The 16,806-nt window shown below is 41.5% G+C and overlaps 1 protein-coding gene across 2 annotated transcripts in view; it reads left to right on the top strand.

Moving 5' to 3' along the window:
* Positions 1-414: 414 nt before the first annotated feature.
* The window catches only part of fli1 (Fli-1 proto-oncogene, ETS transcription factor), a 33,044-nt gene continuing 16,652 nt past the window's right edge, over positions 415-16,806 (top strand). The window contains exons 1-5 of one of the 2 annotated variants that reach the window (XM_083913656.1): positions 415-527; positions 2,429-2,513; positions 12,204-12,415; positions 12,706-12,860; positions 13,898-14,101. In XM_083913656.1, coding sequence (XP_083769782.1) covers positions 2,475-2,513; positions 12,204-12,415; positions 12,706-12,860; positions 13,898-14,101 — 610 coding nt within the window. In that variant the 5' untranslated portion in view covers positions 415-527; positions 2,429-2,474. Of the gene's footprint in view, positions 528-2,428; positions 2,514-6,737; positions 6,874-12,203; positions 12,416-12,705; positions 12,861-13,897; positions 14,102-16,806 lie in introns of those variants that run through there. The other variant, XM_083913657.1, reaches the window with a different exon arrangement.

The following is a 16,806-nucleotide window of genomic DNA, read 5'->3' as shown; positions in this document are numbered from 1 at the left end:
CATCCACCATTTAATTTGCGGAATGAAAGTGAGAGAAAGTCACATCTCTTGCAAGACAAGTGTTTTGCAATGTTTGGGATGCTTTTGAAGCTGACACAGGGCAGTTTACGCGCATGCCGCGCTGATATTTCCACTGTTGGGAATGAATGTGACCACAGATGAAAACGATCAATCAAAACATCTAAACAAATATATGTTTTATTTTTTTCGACCCTTTCCTTTACTAAGAGTCTTCGTGGAGCAGATTTATGACGCTCTTTCTCTCCCTGCTTTTCCCTTTATTTCATGGTTCAGTGGCCTCACACGGCAGGCAAGGGGAGGTTTTCTCTCGCTGCTCATTGGTCGCGGCTCTCCCGTCTCAGCAACAGTTTCATTCATACACACGGCGCTCCTTTACAGCCCCTTTCAAGATAACTCACTGTCATCATCATTGGGAAAACCGGCTTTGCCTGGACTAATTATTTAGAATTTGGCGGAGGAGTGATTCGATCGAAAAAGATCCAAACCACCGACAGAAAAAACGACAGGTGAGTTAGAAAAAGATCAATCCGCGTTTGCTAAAAATCCCTGCTGAGGCAAACTGCAGCGAAGGTGTGTATGTGTGTGCGTGTGTGTGTGAGAGAGTGTGTGTGTGCAGGAGGATAATCAATCATTTCCACGGTTCCACTTGTTTTATTGCTAATGTTGATGCGCAGTCACATTGTTAAAAAGTAGTCGATCAAAAAAAATAATCATAGCAGTCATTTAGGAATGAATACGATGGTTAAATGAAACTGTGACATGCATATTAATATGTATGTTAATGTTTGCCTTGTTGCATAAGACTTATTATCCAAAGTTTTACCTCTTTGGGGGTTTGTGTTGAATATGAGCTTTGCAATCGAAAAACACTTCACTTTTGTCAGCTCGCCTCTTCGCAGACTAACTTTAGGGGCTTTAGTGTTTAGTCTATACTGGGCTGTGTAAGAAAAACAATGGAATGCATATTAGCTGAAACGGAGTTGGCTCTCGTTTATGATGGATAACAGCAAGGTAAGATGCTTAAAATGTAACACTAGAGGGGTCCCGGCCCACGGGGCTGTCTCGGAGGGAGGTTCACGCCGTTATTCACCAGTCCTCCTCTGCCTAATTGGCTGCAGATGCGGTGTCCTATGCTCTTTTTTACCGCGTAGAAATTGGATGCATTTGGAGAACTTTATGAGGCGAGCCCTGCGTTTGCCTGTAGGAGCCGAGAATACAAAAAAAAAAAAAAAAAAAAACACGGTCCTCTACATTAAACCGTGCCACGTTCGCGCACAACCCCCCTGCTTGCTTGCTTATTCATCACGGGGCAGGGATTCAATGAAAAACACAAACTAGAATGTGAAATTGCGCTTCAAAAAAAAAGAACAATTGTAGCACCATTAAACCCCCGATCGTGTGTAGGAATATAAATATCCCTGTGATGTATTCTTTCTTTTGTGTATATGTGTATGCGTGCGTGTGTGTGTGAGAGAGAGAGTTGAATTCCCCTGTCAGGTATTGGCTTAAAATCACAAGAGCGTGTGATCTGCATCCACTACTAATTATGCTCAAATGCAAAGTCGGTAGAAGGTTCATGATTGTATATTTAAAATTGTGACAGGTCAGAGCACACATGCTACTGAACAGAAGAATGATGTCCCAGGGGCCTTGTTAAGATATGTTGAACTTAAGAGGTGCGTCCTGAATGCCAATATAGAGGTCCATATACCTTAATATACCTTAATTTGCTTTATCACAGTCTATATAACAGCCAATTGTGATGGTATGTGCCACTGCCTTCCTAATAATTGCACAGGGAGGGAAGGGCTAAAGACACCGTCCTCTAAGTGCCCTTTCACCCTAGACTTTGTAAGCTGCACTTATTAAAGCGAAAAGTGTTTCAATATGTGGTAAGCTTTAGGGGAAAACGTGATGGGGGTTGGGATGGGGCCCTCTTCTTTCTCTTGCTGCCCAGCTCCTATTGGGCGACTTGGAGTCATTCATCCATGTTACCATTAGGTTAGTGGTGTATAAGTTGGAGTTGTTAATGTAAGGACAGTGGTAATTAAAACCAACCCCTATCCAACGGCCTACCTCTGACCACTCTGGAGAAAAATGAGGCCTATGAATGAATCAAAGGATTATGTGTTCAGTCAGACATACAGGGGGTTATTAAGCAAACTTGACTTTCCCTTTATTTTGGTGGAAGTGGTAACCCATATGTGGAAGTTCACAAAACCCAAGGTACTTTGTGAATGTTTGCTGGACGGCACGCAGCTGCCATGTCAACTGTTAGTGATGTCTTGATGATATTGGAAAAATACATAGGCCAATACACATAAAATGCAATAAACATGATAAAAACAATAAAAAAACATATTATAAATGATATTATTATTAATTCTCTATATTTTCTTTGTCTCAGGGCCCATTGGACACTGAGCACCTGTGGGCCTGTCTGTCAAGTAGACATGTTTCAAACTGTCCCTGACACGTCGTCTTACGTCAAGGTAAGACACCACCGTCTCCTCTATCAGGTAATGTTGGAGGGCATAAACTGGATTTTTTTTTTTTTGATTTTTTTTTTTGATGATGATTTGATGATAAACATTAAGTCCCCACATTTTCCAACCAGGCTAACATACAAAAGAATAAGCCATCCCAGTTACTGTTAAAACATGCAGTAATGCTGAGTATCATCAATCATTTGCATCCACGTATAATTCAATGTTTACAGTGCATGTTCTGCTTTTTATGTTAAAGACTTGCTTGCTGTTATATCCCCTCTAGCTTAAACTGGCTGCATGTTTACGCTGTAAAGCCACTTGTTGAAATGTGGCTCTGTTGTGGTCTATCTGAAGTGCGGAGCACAATTTGACTTTTGTCGATTTTTATTATTTTCGTTTTTACAAATGCTGAAGTTATGGCTCTCGTTCGACGTCAGATCTCTCTCTCTCTCTCTCTCTCTCTCTCTCTCTCTCTCTCTCTCTCTCTCTCTCTCTCTCTCTCTCTCTCTCTCTCTCTCTCTCTCTCTCTGCCCTGAGAATGTAAATAAAGCAAACAGCGCACATCTGGTTTTCACGTTAAAAAAAAAAAGAAACGAACTGGATCGCGTCACACATGGCGCAGCGTGAATACCTGCAACTGCTACATATCTGAGGCACTGCAACCATTAAATTGTTTTATATAAAACCGTGTATGACCATATAATGTCCATATAACGTCGAGTTCAACGTGCACTTTGCTTGCAGTTAGACAGTTAATTTGCTCACATCAATCACAACAATCTAATGACTGCCCGGATTGTGCCTCATTAAAACGAACCATTGTGCAGAGGCGAGTTATGGTTATATCTTCATAATCAAGGTATTTTTTCCAAAGGCGACTTGTTAATGTTTTGAAGACTTATCCGCCCTTTGAATAAGGGCTCTTTTCATCCAGCCACAGCGTTTGTGCCACTGCAGATAGACACGCCGTTTCAGGGTTCAGAACAATTCCTGATTTGTTGTGAGAGAGTTGAATAGCGCGTTGAATATTTGAGGAGAAAATACGCTTTTCTAAATGAGTTTTTTCTGCTCCCTAAAAAAAAAAAGACAGGAGTCCAATGAGGAGCAGCGGTTAGTGGGACTTGAGCAGAAACTTTCAATTTCACAGTGCCTGAAACTCCGCTGCTTTGATTTGCTGTGGAAATGCAGCCTAGATTTGTTCTGAGTCCAATAATGTTATTATTTTTCTTCCGCACGGATTCGGGGGTAGCGTGTATTTTTTGCGTGCAAGTGCTGCATTCACTGGCTCACTCACATTCAGGGAGATATTGGTCAGAATGTGGCACGCCTCAATACAAAATCTAAAGAAATATCCTTCATTCAAGCGAATCCACGGCCCAACATTTGGTTTTGTTTGGTTAAGGCCAGGCGAGACTGGAACTCTCCAATAAAAATAAATCTCAAATTAATTATGGCCTAGAGCGAGGGGCCAGACAGTTCGTGCTTATATGCGCTGCATACTCCATTTTTTTGCCCTCAGTATTTTGACTCGGGCTGTCTTTTAGCCCGAGAGAAGGCATGATGTGAATACAACTCTGATGTCTAATAAACAGCAACGTTAGCAGGCTCATCATTCCTGTAGAGTAACACTCTAAAGTCTCTCTCAACACACAGCAGTGGATGCCTAATGTTAGTCCCACATCAGGACTAATCCAATTAAGGGTACCCATGTGTCACTTTTTCGTGTTTATTTTTAATTTTGTATTGAAATCACAGGAAAAGACAAAAAAGGTGGGAAACTATTCCACATGGATGTTGACTTGTTTTTAGAAATGATCATGGGCACGAAGCTACATCTACTCAATACGCTGTAAATAAAAAAATGTGCCTGATTAAAGAAACCACTTAAAGTTCATGTCCCCTTCATAATCCCCCTTTGACAGATTATTTTCACTTGTGAGGCATTAGTGACCAATAAAACTCTTAATACTACATTTGTACAAGACTGTAACCAAAGTCTCCATTCACTAAATATTAGTAGATCTCCATAATCTAAAAAAGAAAGGCTAAGTCTGACAATTGAGAGGCTGCTGAACATAAACTCTGTATAGTGACCGCCCACCTCTGGCCTGTTGCCCCAGTGGAGAGACAGAGGAGCTACTGGCTCGTGCAGTAAGGAAGAAATGTCTGGCTGTCTAGTTCCAGCGTCGAGCCAGATGTTCTGTGGTTCACTGTGTAAACCAACTTGCATCTGTTTATTGGCCTTCCAAAATGTTTGTTACCACTGTATTCATTATGGTCTTGATAGAGCCTGGACCCTCAGTGTTCTTAATAAGCTCTGTGAGTGGGATGACAGGTATTTTGGGAGGGTTCTTCTCTGAGGCAAGCTTTCGGCGAGATTTGGTTTGATTAGAATATCAGACTTCTCAGAAAATACATGAGGGTTTTGTGTCACATGAAAAGCATTCTGAAAGTTTGTAGAAGTATTTCATAACACTGCATTTCATTTAATTACACAACTTAAAGAAAGTTTGGACTCTATAGTGGAGATGGAGGTAAAGTTGCCCTTATATTAATGGAACCTGATGACATGAGTCCAGTATAAAACCATACGAATGGGTAAGTTTTAAGACATATGGTTAAAGCCCTGTATAGTGAATCACCAACTTGAGGTCACATCTTAAGCACCTCTTAATTTGCCACTTTATCGCTAACCTCCCTAAAATAAAATGCCTATGAAAACCTCACACGCTGGAATGTATAGAAAAACACAACAAGAAAATAAACCAAACCAGTCACTGAAGAGTTAAACAAGGTGTCTCCCTTAATTACATGAGTCTGAACTGGCCTCAGGCAGGAGAAGCCTTGACCCTTAGCAGGATCCAGATGTGGTGGTCCCAAGGGTGGGGGCCCTCGGCCCCACCAGACCCCCAAGTCGAGAGCAGACAGGCCGGCCCTGCTGTCAGTCGTTTGCGGAGGCACAGTCTCCGTTTGGCCACTCTCAAGGCAGAACACGAGCACTGCAAAAATATTCATCACCATCATTATCATTTTAATTTAATCATATTATATTGTTAAACATTATAAAAACTGGCAGCGGTTTGGTGCAAAATAAGCGTTTTCTCTCAAATGTGATACTCCCAAAAGTTAGAAATCCCTGAGCACCTTCCTGAATGTGCAATGGACGTTTCTTGCAGTGTTATTGGCGTGGTCACGTTCAGAGCTGTCTCCATGTCTGGCATCTGCACTAAAATTATGCTTGAATTGATGAGGGCAATTTCATAGGGCAGACGTAAAGAAAAAAAAATACCTATGTGGGGGTGGGGATTAGGGGGAGCTCTCTTGTTTAGACTGGCAAGTAAGGAAGAAAAAAAACTGAATAGCAATACCTAAGGCAATAATTAGAACAATAGTACTAACGAAAATAATAAAAAACAATCCACATTTGTGTCCCCTTTAAAGATGCGCTTATGTTGTTGCTGGCTGCCTTCGCCCATTCGCCCTGCGCTGAACAGCAGACGCACACGTGTAGAGCAGACCCTCAGACTGTAGTGCGGTCAGGAGCTGAATACTTGGGCTTTTAAAAAAAAATAATGGTGTCTCAGGAAAACTTCACAGAGAGCTGTAACAAAAAAAAAAGGTTGCAACAACTCCTGCTATAGGTGTTCAGGTTTCTCTCCTGTCATGATTTAGAGCTCAGTAAATCTGAGAGAAACATCTGTCCCCATTCAAAGATAAACTTTATTTAATGCATTACTTCCACTATGAAATATAGGATAAAACAGAGAATAGGCTGATTTACGGAAGGATGGAGGCATGGCCAGATGCAAGTCTTAAGTGTAGGCGTGAACCAAACGCGCTCTAAAACATGGGCTCACTTAACTTAAGAGTGTCCGGTGACAGTAAACCTCATTCTCGAAAACCTCGGCTAAATGTGTGCAGAAATAATTCATAAGTCGGATAAATAGTAAACCATTCCACACCATCCGTGACACTACTGGGAAAGCAAAACACACAAGCCTATTCTACAGCAGGCTTCACAGCAATGGCTGTGCACAACGCAGGCAGTCATCCTGTAAATATTTCCGAGCAGAAAAACATAACAGCGGAGCGAACACTCAATTGTTTTCCCTGCTTATCTCCCTGGGACAGTATCCTGCTTTTTTGAAGGCAGGGCTTTCGGTGACACACAGCTTCCTTCTCAACCTTCTCAACAGTGGTGACTTCACTTCCCAAATTTAGAGGAAAGAAAAAACTCAATCCGGTAAAAGTGTCTCTTTCTCTCCGCCACATACCGGGGGCTGGAATTAATTCAGGAGCGTGTCATGTTTGGGATATTGTCGGGGTCCGCTGAAAATTGCGCAAAATGGACGGAACTATTAAGGTAAGGGTGGAGAACGGGGTGTATGAGTTTGTGGGAGACTGCTTTTTCGGAGTTGCGCCTCCTTTTTTTAAGCAATGGGTTGAAATGCCCCTCTGTGTCGGTCTGTGAGCTGGGTCCTCCAATCTGACGACGATGAGCGGCTTTTTTCCCTCGGTCTGAAAGCGGTAACCAGATTTCCCTCGTTTTCCTCTTTCTTTGAAAGTATCCCTTTTTCAATAAGCCGCCTGCTTGTGTGGATATGATACGGTGTGGATTCAAGGCTAAATCAGAATCACTCTTTGGATTTTGAGGACCAAGCGCACAATTACGCACGTCTGGAGAGGCAAAAAGGAGTGGCTATTTATTTCAGACAACACGCTGAATGTACTTTCATTTAGGTATAAGAAACCCACGAGTTCAACGGTTTGGTTTAGTCTGGGCAGCGGGGATTGAGCAATAGCCATGACTGGATGTACCGCTGGATACGATGTGTCGAGCTGCGCAACAGCGGTGTGGCACATCGCCCGGCTCGGTCCGAAGATCCTGTCGCGGGTCAAAAAAGTGTGATGGTTTGGTATTTATACGAAAAATGATGACCTCTGTTTCTTGTTTGCTGTTGATTATTGTAACTTATCTTCCTCCGTCGCTCAGAGAGTTGTGTGTAGAGTGTAAAGGAAAGCTGTCATTGGGTAACTTCATGCGGTAACTGCTCAGTTTGCAACACTTAAAACCCACAAGCTTCACAATGATACCTCGACTTGCTCTTTATACAGTTACACAATTATTTTGAAACGGTATGTTGGTGGTCAAGAGTGCTGGTCTACATTGACTTTGGCTACTGGCCCCCGACAGTGAAATTCCAGATGCATTATGGCTGCAGCCACCAGATGTTGAATGGCAAGTCACTATTAGTTCACCCTGCGATGCGTTCAGTCTGTGTCGTCCCGTTAACAAGTGTAAGCTCAGAAGAATGCAGCGTCTGCATGTTGCTGAAAAGTAATGCGACGTGTTTTCTTTTGGAAATCTAAAGTAGCGGGTTTGTGGCGGCTGGGTGTGGTGTGAGTTTTGGAAGAGTGTAAACGTTGGCCAGACAAAAATGTCAGGCTGCATATAGTCACTTAAACCCCGTCATCCACCGCTAACAGCCCTGTGATTGTTTTGTTATGTATCGGGGATGAAAGCAGTGCTGTAGGAGGACATCAATGTCCCAGTGTGGATGTTTGTAACAAAACAAGGCGTTTGTGACAATTCATGTAATCATAATTGGATCCTTGGGTGTAAATGACTGGCTGCTAGCTGCGGTCATGCTCGCTAAAAGAAAGGAAGGGCTCTCTAGCCATGAGAGCTTCCTGCTCCACACAATCTTTTCCTGACAGGTTTCCTCTTCCTCCTTAAACAAAAGACAGGAATGCCCCCCTCTGGGTGGCTCCTGCTGAAGGGCTGTGTGAACGCCAAACAATCACACGTGTAGTCTGGATGTGGAGCTACTGCATATATCCAGTCTGCTCCAGACGCGTCGTGACGCATTTGGAGAGATAGACTTGGTTGATGTAAACAGAACAGAGGTGTCTCCCAGCAGGTGTCACGCTCACACAATGCTTGTAAAAGTGCGGTTTTAACAGTTGATCTATGATTTATCTGATGCCCGCCCCCCCTCCCCTGTGGCACTGCAGAACGATATATTGCAAAGATAGAATTCAAATGTCATTAATGCTTTCAGGGGGAAAAAACATGTAAAGACTATGTAAAGACATGTTTTTTTTTTTACTCAGAATTTGTATGGAGTTTTGGGTTTTAGTGATTATGTTCAGATGTGGTTCATGGGAGGGATTCAAATATAAAAGTGGAGAATTATCTGTGCACACAGAGACAGACAGAAAACTGCCTGTAGTCCTTACTGGCAGTATGTGTGTGTTCCACACAGATACTGGAAAGAAAACATGGGCACTGGTCTGTCATCCCTTTAGCTTCTCTTCATGAGAGTGGTCTGATCCTATTTTTAAAAAGCCTTTACCATCTTGATAGGCACACACCACTTGCCAATCATGGTTTCAATTGCACAGGCTGATATGTCACTGTAAATATAACGTGCAACAGTCATAATAGCTCAGTAAGCCCTTATCAGGCTGTAATGAGACATTCCTTCACTCTTCTACACTTTATCATGCACAGACTAGCCTGTGTGCTCTGCTCAGATAGTGAGTCCTGCTGCCAGGGTTCAGACTGTGATGGATCCACTGATGAAATCACTGGAAAATCTAAATTTGGCACACATGGTTAAATGCTCCGGAGAGGTTCAGCTTTTTTATCCTCCCATTAACCTGAAGACAAGTATTTTAAATAAGTAATGAATAGTTTTTTTTTTTATGTGGCATAGTCACACTGTTTCTTACTGGGCGTGAAGAACAGTCAAATAAGATGTAGCTCTTGTTTGAGAAGGAGTTTGACTCCTCACCACATTATTAAAACAGAAAACAGGTGCATTTTATTGTATAATCTATTATCCTTAGTTTGTGTACACTAACCAGTGGTTTGTTCTGTGGCATTACAACAGAGGGCACTAGAGTGCAATTACTAATTAAAATATTTTTCCACTTCAGAGGTTGATATAACTTGAGACTACATATGGTACAGAGCGAAGGCTTCACCTGTCACTTTCTTTTATTGTATTAGTTTTATGCAGCGTATCTGCGATGGTCTCAAATATTAATTTTAATTGTTTCAACTTTAGTTATTAAGAAAAAGTGCAAATTGAGTGGCTGCCAATCAGTATCAAAGAATATGGTGCAAATATTAGATCAAGAATTTGGATAGCGACGATCAGGCTTTCTCTTTATAATCATATAATAATTTGCTTAATAAATAATTTAAGTCATGCTGATGTTTCTTGTTTGAGAACTCAGATTATTTAAAACATTCAACATCATTTATTTTATTTCGAAGATCAAAGTTAAATCAGAGTAATTTTGTATGTGTTTATAATCTTCTATATAAAGCAGCTATAACTTTAACAAAAGATATCCAGGTTGCGATTATTGTAGTTAAAGGAAATTAAGGTTCAGGTGAAGGAAAAGTATTTTTTTTGTCACTGCAGTGTTTTTGGTGTGTGCGTATCTGTCATACATTATTATAGTCACCCTGTAGTTGTACCAATGAAAACTTTTGCTAAAAAAAGAGACCTTCATCTTCCAAGCAGGGATAAGTGAAGACTTTCTACTTGCATGAAATGTCTTAGAAGGGATTGATACTAAAGTTATATGAGATTATGAGGATTTTGATTTCATAAAAGCAACATTTTCGAGAATGCAAACAGCTACATGTTGGACATACTGATCAATGAATATCAAGTAGCATTTTCCCCCTGAAGCATATATGTGGCATTTTGGAAAGAAATAATTCAGTCCTGGGGAATTAGACACGTCTCGGTTTAAGCTGTGCCATCAGATCCTATCAGATCCAGATGTGCATCAGACCCGAGCCTAATCTCCAGCAGAAATATATGACTATAATGACTTCATGTGATACTCAGACTTATTCTTTTTTTATATTTGCTTGTTTGATTAACAATAATGGGTGGAGCAATTATGACAAAGGCTGACTCATCAAATTAAGAAGTATCCATTCTGTGCCAGCTAAAAGTTGCCTGACACTTGTTTGCAACTGTGACATTATCCGAGTCTGTTCACTGTCAAACACGTAGTGGTGACATCTGCATCTTAAAATGTAACCCATCAAGTACACAACCCATGCTCTGCTTCCAAGACATTACACTAGGAGCATGTTAGAAACCACGTAATATCTTGGCCAGCCACAAGTTTCTGAGTTTGTTTTCTTTAATAAACTTACATTGCTCCAGCTGAGCCACAGCAGAAGGGTCAGTGTAGCCGTGACCCCCTGCTTCTGTTGAATCTTCAGCTGTGGAGGGAAGCCCAACGCTAAGACAAGACAGACACATCAGGGCATGACAGGGAATTTTTGAGTCCAAGTTTAGAACTGATAACGGGCGAGAGAAAATGAATATATAACCAGGAATTTGGGAAATTTGGTTTCAAGTATTTTTAAGTGTCAGCTCATATAGTAAACATGAGTGTTTGAGAGGCCATTGTTTTTTTTTTCAAATTTCTGAACCAATAGGTCATCACTGGTAACAGCTATATGTATTGACTGATTGGCAGTAAACTAGTGCGATGGTAAAACCTAGCCCTACAACTCTGTCTTACTCCACTGTGGGCATGATTGAAGTCATCCTAACATCAACAGGAAGCTAGGGTTGCTACATGGGCTGTGTACACAAACCTCTTAGGATGCCAGACTGCGATATGACCCATAACTGCACATAATTGCTGTAAACAAAAAATACACAAGAGATTGATGAAAAAAAATAACATCACTGGTATCCGGGTAGAGTCAAATAAAGACTGGAGTTTTACCTGCTCATGTTTGAGAGTTTATTCTTGTCATTCTTATTACATGACGATGTCCTCCCATTCGAAACAGTTTGATATTTTGGGAAATACTTCTGCTTTCTCTGCCAAGAGTTAGATGAGAGGATTGATACTGTTGTCATATGTGTCCATTAAATGTGAAACTGCAGCCAGGAGACAATAAGCTTAGCTTAGTTTAAAGAAACAGGGTAAAACAACTATAGCCTGGCCATGTCCAAAAGTAAAACAAACCATCTGCAAGAACCTTGAATACTTTTAAATTAACACTTTATATCTTGTTTCTTTAAAACATACAAAAAATACAGCTTTGTGCAGCAGGAAGTCACTGAGCCCATCCAAATAATAGCACACGTTAAAACCATACCACCTTTAATGTGTCAATTAATGCACTTAAGAGGTGTTAGAAGGAGTATTTCATTACATTTAGATGGAGTCAGGCTAGCTGTCTCCCCAGGCTTTATGCTAAGTTAAGCTAATTAGGTGCTGGCTGAGGCATTTGATTAAATGAGTCAGATAGGTCCAGTATAAAGGATATATGGGGATCTATGAGCAGAAACTGAGTGAAATATTAATACATTTTGTTCACTCCACAATCACAAGAAAACACGATTCATTGTGTTTGTGTTGCCTTAGAACAAGACATGTATATCTGTCTCGAGAAGTTTCATGCTGTTGCAATCTGCTACTGAGATGCTACTAAATACTACATGATCAACGTTAAAGAGAGGTGTTGATGTTATTTCATCTGCAAGACAGCAAAAAGCCTAGTATACAAAATATTGAAGTATTTTTTTAAGTGTATATTGGTTAGGCTGGCTAGATACGACCTATTTGGTAGCTCACATACTAGCATTTGTGAAGTGAGTCCAGGAAAGCTTACTAAGTATTTGTTCTTTCTGCCTGCAGGAGGCGCTATCAGTGGTGAGTGAAGACCAGTCCTTATTTGAGCCTCCGTACGCTGCTGCTGCCCCTCTCCCCAAGACAGACATGACTGCATCTGGCACACAGGACTACGGTCAGACCCACAAAATCAACCCCTTACCCCCACAGCAGGAGTGGATCAACCAGCCAGTGCGGGTCAATGTCAAGAGAGAATATGAGCACATGAATGGATCCAGGTATGGCATGACAACCACTTTATTTCTCTTTCATTCTTTAGTGTTTGGTGAAATGACTTTTTATCTGTCTTTATAAGACATTATTGCTGCTACAAATGTTTTCATTTGTCATTCAACTGTCTTTACCACAACTATCTTTCTTTTTTTGCTTCTAATCTTCAGTATACTTGGCCCTGGCCAGTGTCGGCTTCATATATCCTGTGCCAAAGTCAATGACTGGAAAAGAAAACCAACAACACCCAATTTATCTGCTGATAATATTTTTACAACTTTCTCTTATGTGCGAGTAGCAGGGAGTCTCCAGTGGACTGCAGTGTGGGTAAATGCAATAAGCTTGTTGGGGGTAACGACACATCTCAGATGAACTATGGAAACTACATGGATGAGAAGAATGCCCCTCCCCCCAACATGACCACCAATGAACGTAGAGTCATTGTACCTGCAGGTAAGAATAACTGTATATAAGCTATATGCAATAAAAATAAATCATATCTGACATGAGCTGGATAAGGCTGAATATGTGTGTATTCATAAAACAGTGTATCTGTATATTAACTACATTTATACAGGTGCTAATTGTTCTAGGTGTTTCCCTGTGCTGCTGCGATTTCAGACAGAATCGCTCCTCTGTTTTGGTATAATTTTTGCCAATGCTGTAAATGTTTTATGAGCCCCATTTCTGTTAGCTGGTTTGTGTGATAAAGCATCGTTCCAATGTTTTACTTCACTGTGTCTGCCAGACCCATATATTACTTCACTGCATTCACAAATGTGATCTTTCAGTTTGTTTTCCAACTCAGTTCATGGGGTAACAAGTGCATTTTCAAGGTTAAAGCTATTAGAAAAGTCATTTTAACACATAAGTTGATTACATTGCTTCACGTAAGCCAGAGAGCCAAAGAGAATGACTCTACTTTCCCGAAAAATGGGCCTATGAAATTCATTTAATTAAAATAGAATGGAGCCATGGTCAATTTTTTCATTATAAAGGCTATTCAAATGTTAGTGCTCAGCTGATGCAAACGTCCACTCGTCTATTAACCTAATAGGAGCTCCACATAGAGGCCTACTCCTTAACCACAAGTGGTAAGTTTGGGGTTGGGTTTCCTGATTGGCTAAACAGTATATCAGGCATGGGTCAAGTAGTGCTTGCATATACAAAACATACTACAATGTTTGAACAATCAAAGGAGGGGGTTTCAGAGGAAATTCTACTATGTGAAATATTATTTACCTGAAACCATGAGTCATCAGGCAAATCCGACTCACATGGTTAAGATAAAACATGGAATATTTACAACTATCTGAGAAAGGTCTGCTGCTGAGCTGATACACAATTCTGTTTCCAATTTGTTCATTGTATCTTGGCTTTACCTTAGTCAGATATAAGGCTCTTCCAGCTGTTTCCCAAATTGATCCATCCATTAAAATTATTATGGGGTCAATAAACTTCCTCTCTCTTCTTCTACTGTCTCCCTGCAGACCCCTCGTTGTGGTCCCAGGACCATGTGCGCCAGTGGCTTGAGTGGGCCATCAAGGAGTATGGCCTGTTAGAGATCGACACGGCCATGTTTCAGAACACAGACGGCAAAGAGCTCTGCAAGATGGGCAAGGATGACTTCCTCCGGCTCACCACCATGTACAACGCCGAAGTGCTTCTCTCTCATCTCAATTACCTCAGGGAAAGTAAGTACACTTTTTGCAAGGGTATATAAACCAAATCCAAATCAAGAGGGACAATGGATGATAATTAATTAATGGGTTACAAATATTGGACTCCGGCAAAAGTTGTTTGAGAATTCATAAAAATACAGTACAGAAAAATGAAAACCAAGTTTCAAATACTGAAGATAATCAGAGTTTTTAACAGTAAAAGGACAGCAATTTTGGTGAACTGCACTCCTGTTGTACATCCTGCTGTTTGTGCTTAAGTTAAGCACTGGCTTCCATCTCTGCCAAAGAATTGAAGTAAAAATCAACTTTCAGTCAAGACACAAGCCTCTTTTTATATACTTTTCTCTACTTTTGGATGAGAAGTGAGTGTGAAGAAATGCCAAACCCCAGCAAACAACATGACACTTTTTTCAGTCACCACACTATACTCATATTACTGTCAATAAACAATGAATCTACTTTTACTGGAAACTCATTTCTCCATAATAGCTACCCAGCATTAAGCAGAGCTGTGGAAACCAAGGGGGTTTCTCTCCCTTCTCGAGATAACCATCTACTACATCCCCCACTTGACTTTGCTGCGCCTTATGCCACATGGTCCAGAAAGATGAAGCCCAGGTGCATTGCCTCAGGAATCACGCTAGGCCTGTGTGTTCAGCACAGCAAAGAAAGTTGATCTGCAATTTGCAATGGAGGCAACTAAATTTGAGCCTCTCGCCTTTGATGAGTTCCTCTGTACAATCCTGCTTCATATGTTTCAGCGGCAAAGCAAAGCCAATTTTCTGAGGCAGTATGCAAATTACATTTTGATATAAGATGTAACATCTGGCATGGTTGCTGCTTTGGATACGCGGTGATGTCCAGTTCAGACAATAGGTATGTCCACCCTTTACTATAATAATAATAAATAAGCAGCTCATTAGTAATGTGACTGTTGTACATACAGAGAACAGTTTGTCCCATCTCTGAGTTCTTTGCATTCTGTACTTAAAAACATTGAGAGCTGCTTCTGCTGTGGCTGCAGAATATCATGACACCACGTTGGGTGGAGTGACTGATGGCTCAACTAAATATAACATTACTCCCAAAAAATTCTGATGGGCCTCCGCGTGATGTAATGGGAACTGTATGTTGAGGGTGTCAACAGTTTTCTCTGTGCATGGTGTCTGGGCAGAGAGAGATGCTTGTCATAAGTATAACAGGCTCATTGTACAGTTCCACAGCGGGTGGATCTGTCTGACCGCCACTGGGCACGCTCTGCAGAGCAGTTTTCATTATGGCCAATGGCTGTGCGACTTAGCCACGGCTTAGGCGTGCTGCACCGCGACTCTGCCCATTGCTGCCCTTTTTTTGATTTAGACCTTGTGTGTTTTGGAGACAGAGGAGATGTCTCGGGAATCCTCTCCACTTGCCAGTTGAAATTGCTTTGGATCAGTTCCCGACAATCATAAAGATGAATGCTCCCATCCCGTGCCGTGCCTGGACTGACGGACCTGTTTTGGGGCAGCTCTCTGAAGCGAGCAGTGCATATTATTGACACTGGGAGCCTAAGGGCAAGAGGAACCATGTTAGTAAATGAGCATCTAAGGAAGACCGAGAAGGAGGAGGAAGAGGAGGAGGGTTGAGGCTTTATGCAGACCCTGCAGGGCTGATGATTTGGAAACCAAAGCTGCTCTCTCTTTTCCCCCTGCAGCACAAACAAACACAATCATAGACGAGGAGTAACCCCGTCCAGAAAATAGACCTCTGGCTTCACTCACGAGAGCTGGAGCTGAGCCGAGCTTCCAGAATACAGAAAAATAGAAAGGAAGGGAAATACTGAGCCAAACCCTGGAAGTATTAATGATTAGAGCTCATGTGATGTCTTCATCCAACCCTATTCAACACTCTTTCCTATATTACCCCCCATCCTCCTCCAAAAAATTGATGGTCCAAGGGGCTACTGCAATCATTTCATACACATCTGTGTGCATCATGTGTGTGTTTGGTTCTGTTTATTGAGCCTCTGATTAACATTCCTTAGAGTCATTAAGCCCCGTACGTACACTCGGCACGGGGCAGGGACACACTTCCCCTCCCTATATTCATATCATAACAAAACGTTCCTGCCACGTCATGTGCAGAAATATCGTTAAGACACCCACACTAGTGCAACCGCGGGCACAATCTGAACATATGTCTGGCTGCCCAGCTGCTTGCAGTAACAAGGGTAGTTGCCCATGCATTATTTTGGCCTCATTGTTGGTCACTTATCCAGATTTTTATAAGTAATGGCCGCCCGCACCCCAATGTGCTTTCAATTTGGGGTGCAATTTGAGAATTTGTTCAAATTAGTCTGTCAGGGAGGGACTGCGGACTGTTTGCTTTATCGCACCCATGTAGGTCGGTTTGATACCACATGTGCTGGAAACGGAGCGGAGCAAAAAACCTCAGACAACAAAAGACTGTATCCTCCAACACACAGAGATGTGAGAAGAGACAGGGGAGAAAAATGAAAGGGGAGGGAAAGTAATGAGACAGTGAACTGAGAGCAAATGCTGCAAACACTGTGGATCTAAAGAAACATAATAGTAGAAACTGAATGAAGAAATATATCCTTGACAGATAGCTTTAACAGTAGTTATTTGAGGACATGGGCAGGAGGGTGTGAGCAAGAGAAACAATTATAGACAGCCTTTGTGAGACCGAAAAAAATAAGTTGGAGGGGGGTTTAACTA

This window comes from Echiichthys vipera, assembly GCF_963691815.1.
Source record: "Echiichthys vipera genome assembly, chromosome: 5".
Taxonomy (NCBI): Eukaryota; Metazoa; Chordata; class Actinopteri; order Perciformes; family Trachinidae; genus Echiichthys; species Echiichthys vipera.
Note: the sequence above shows the minus strand (reverse complement) of the source record. Positions and strands in the feature narration are given on the sequence as shown.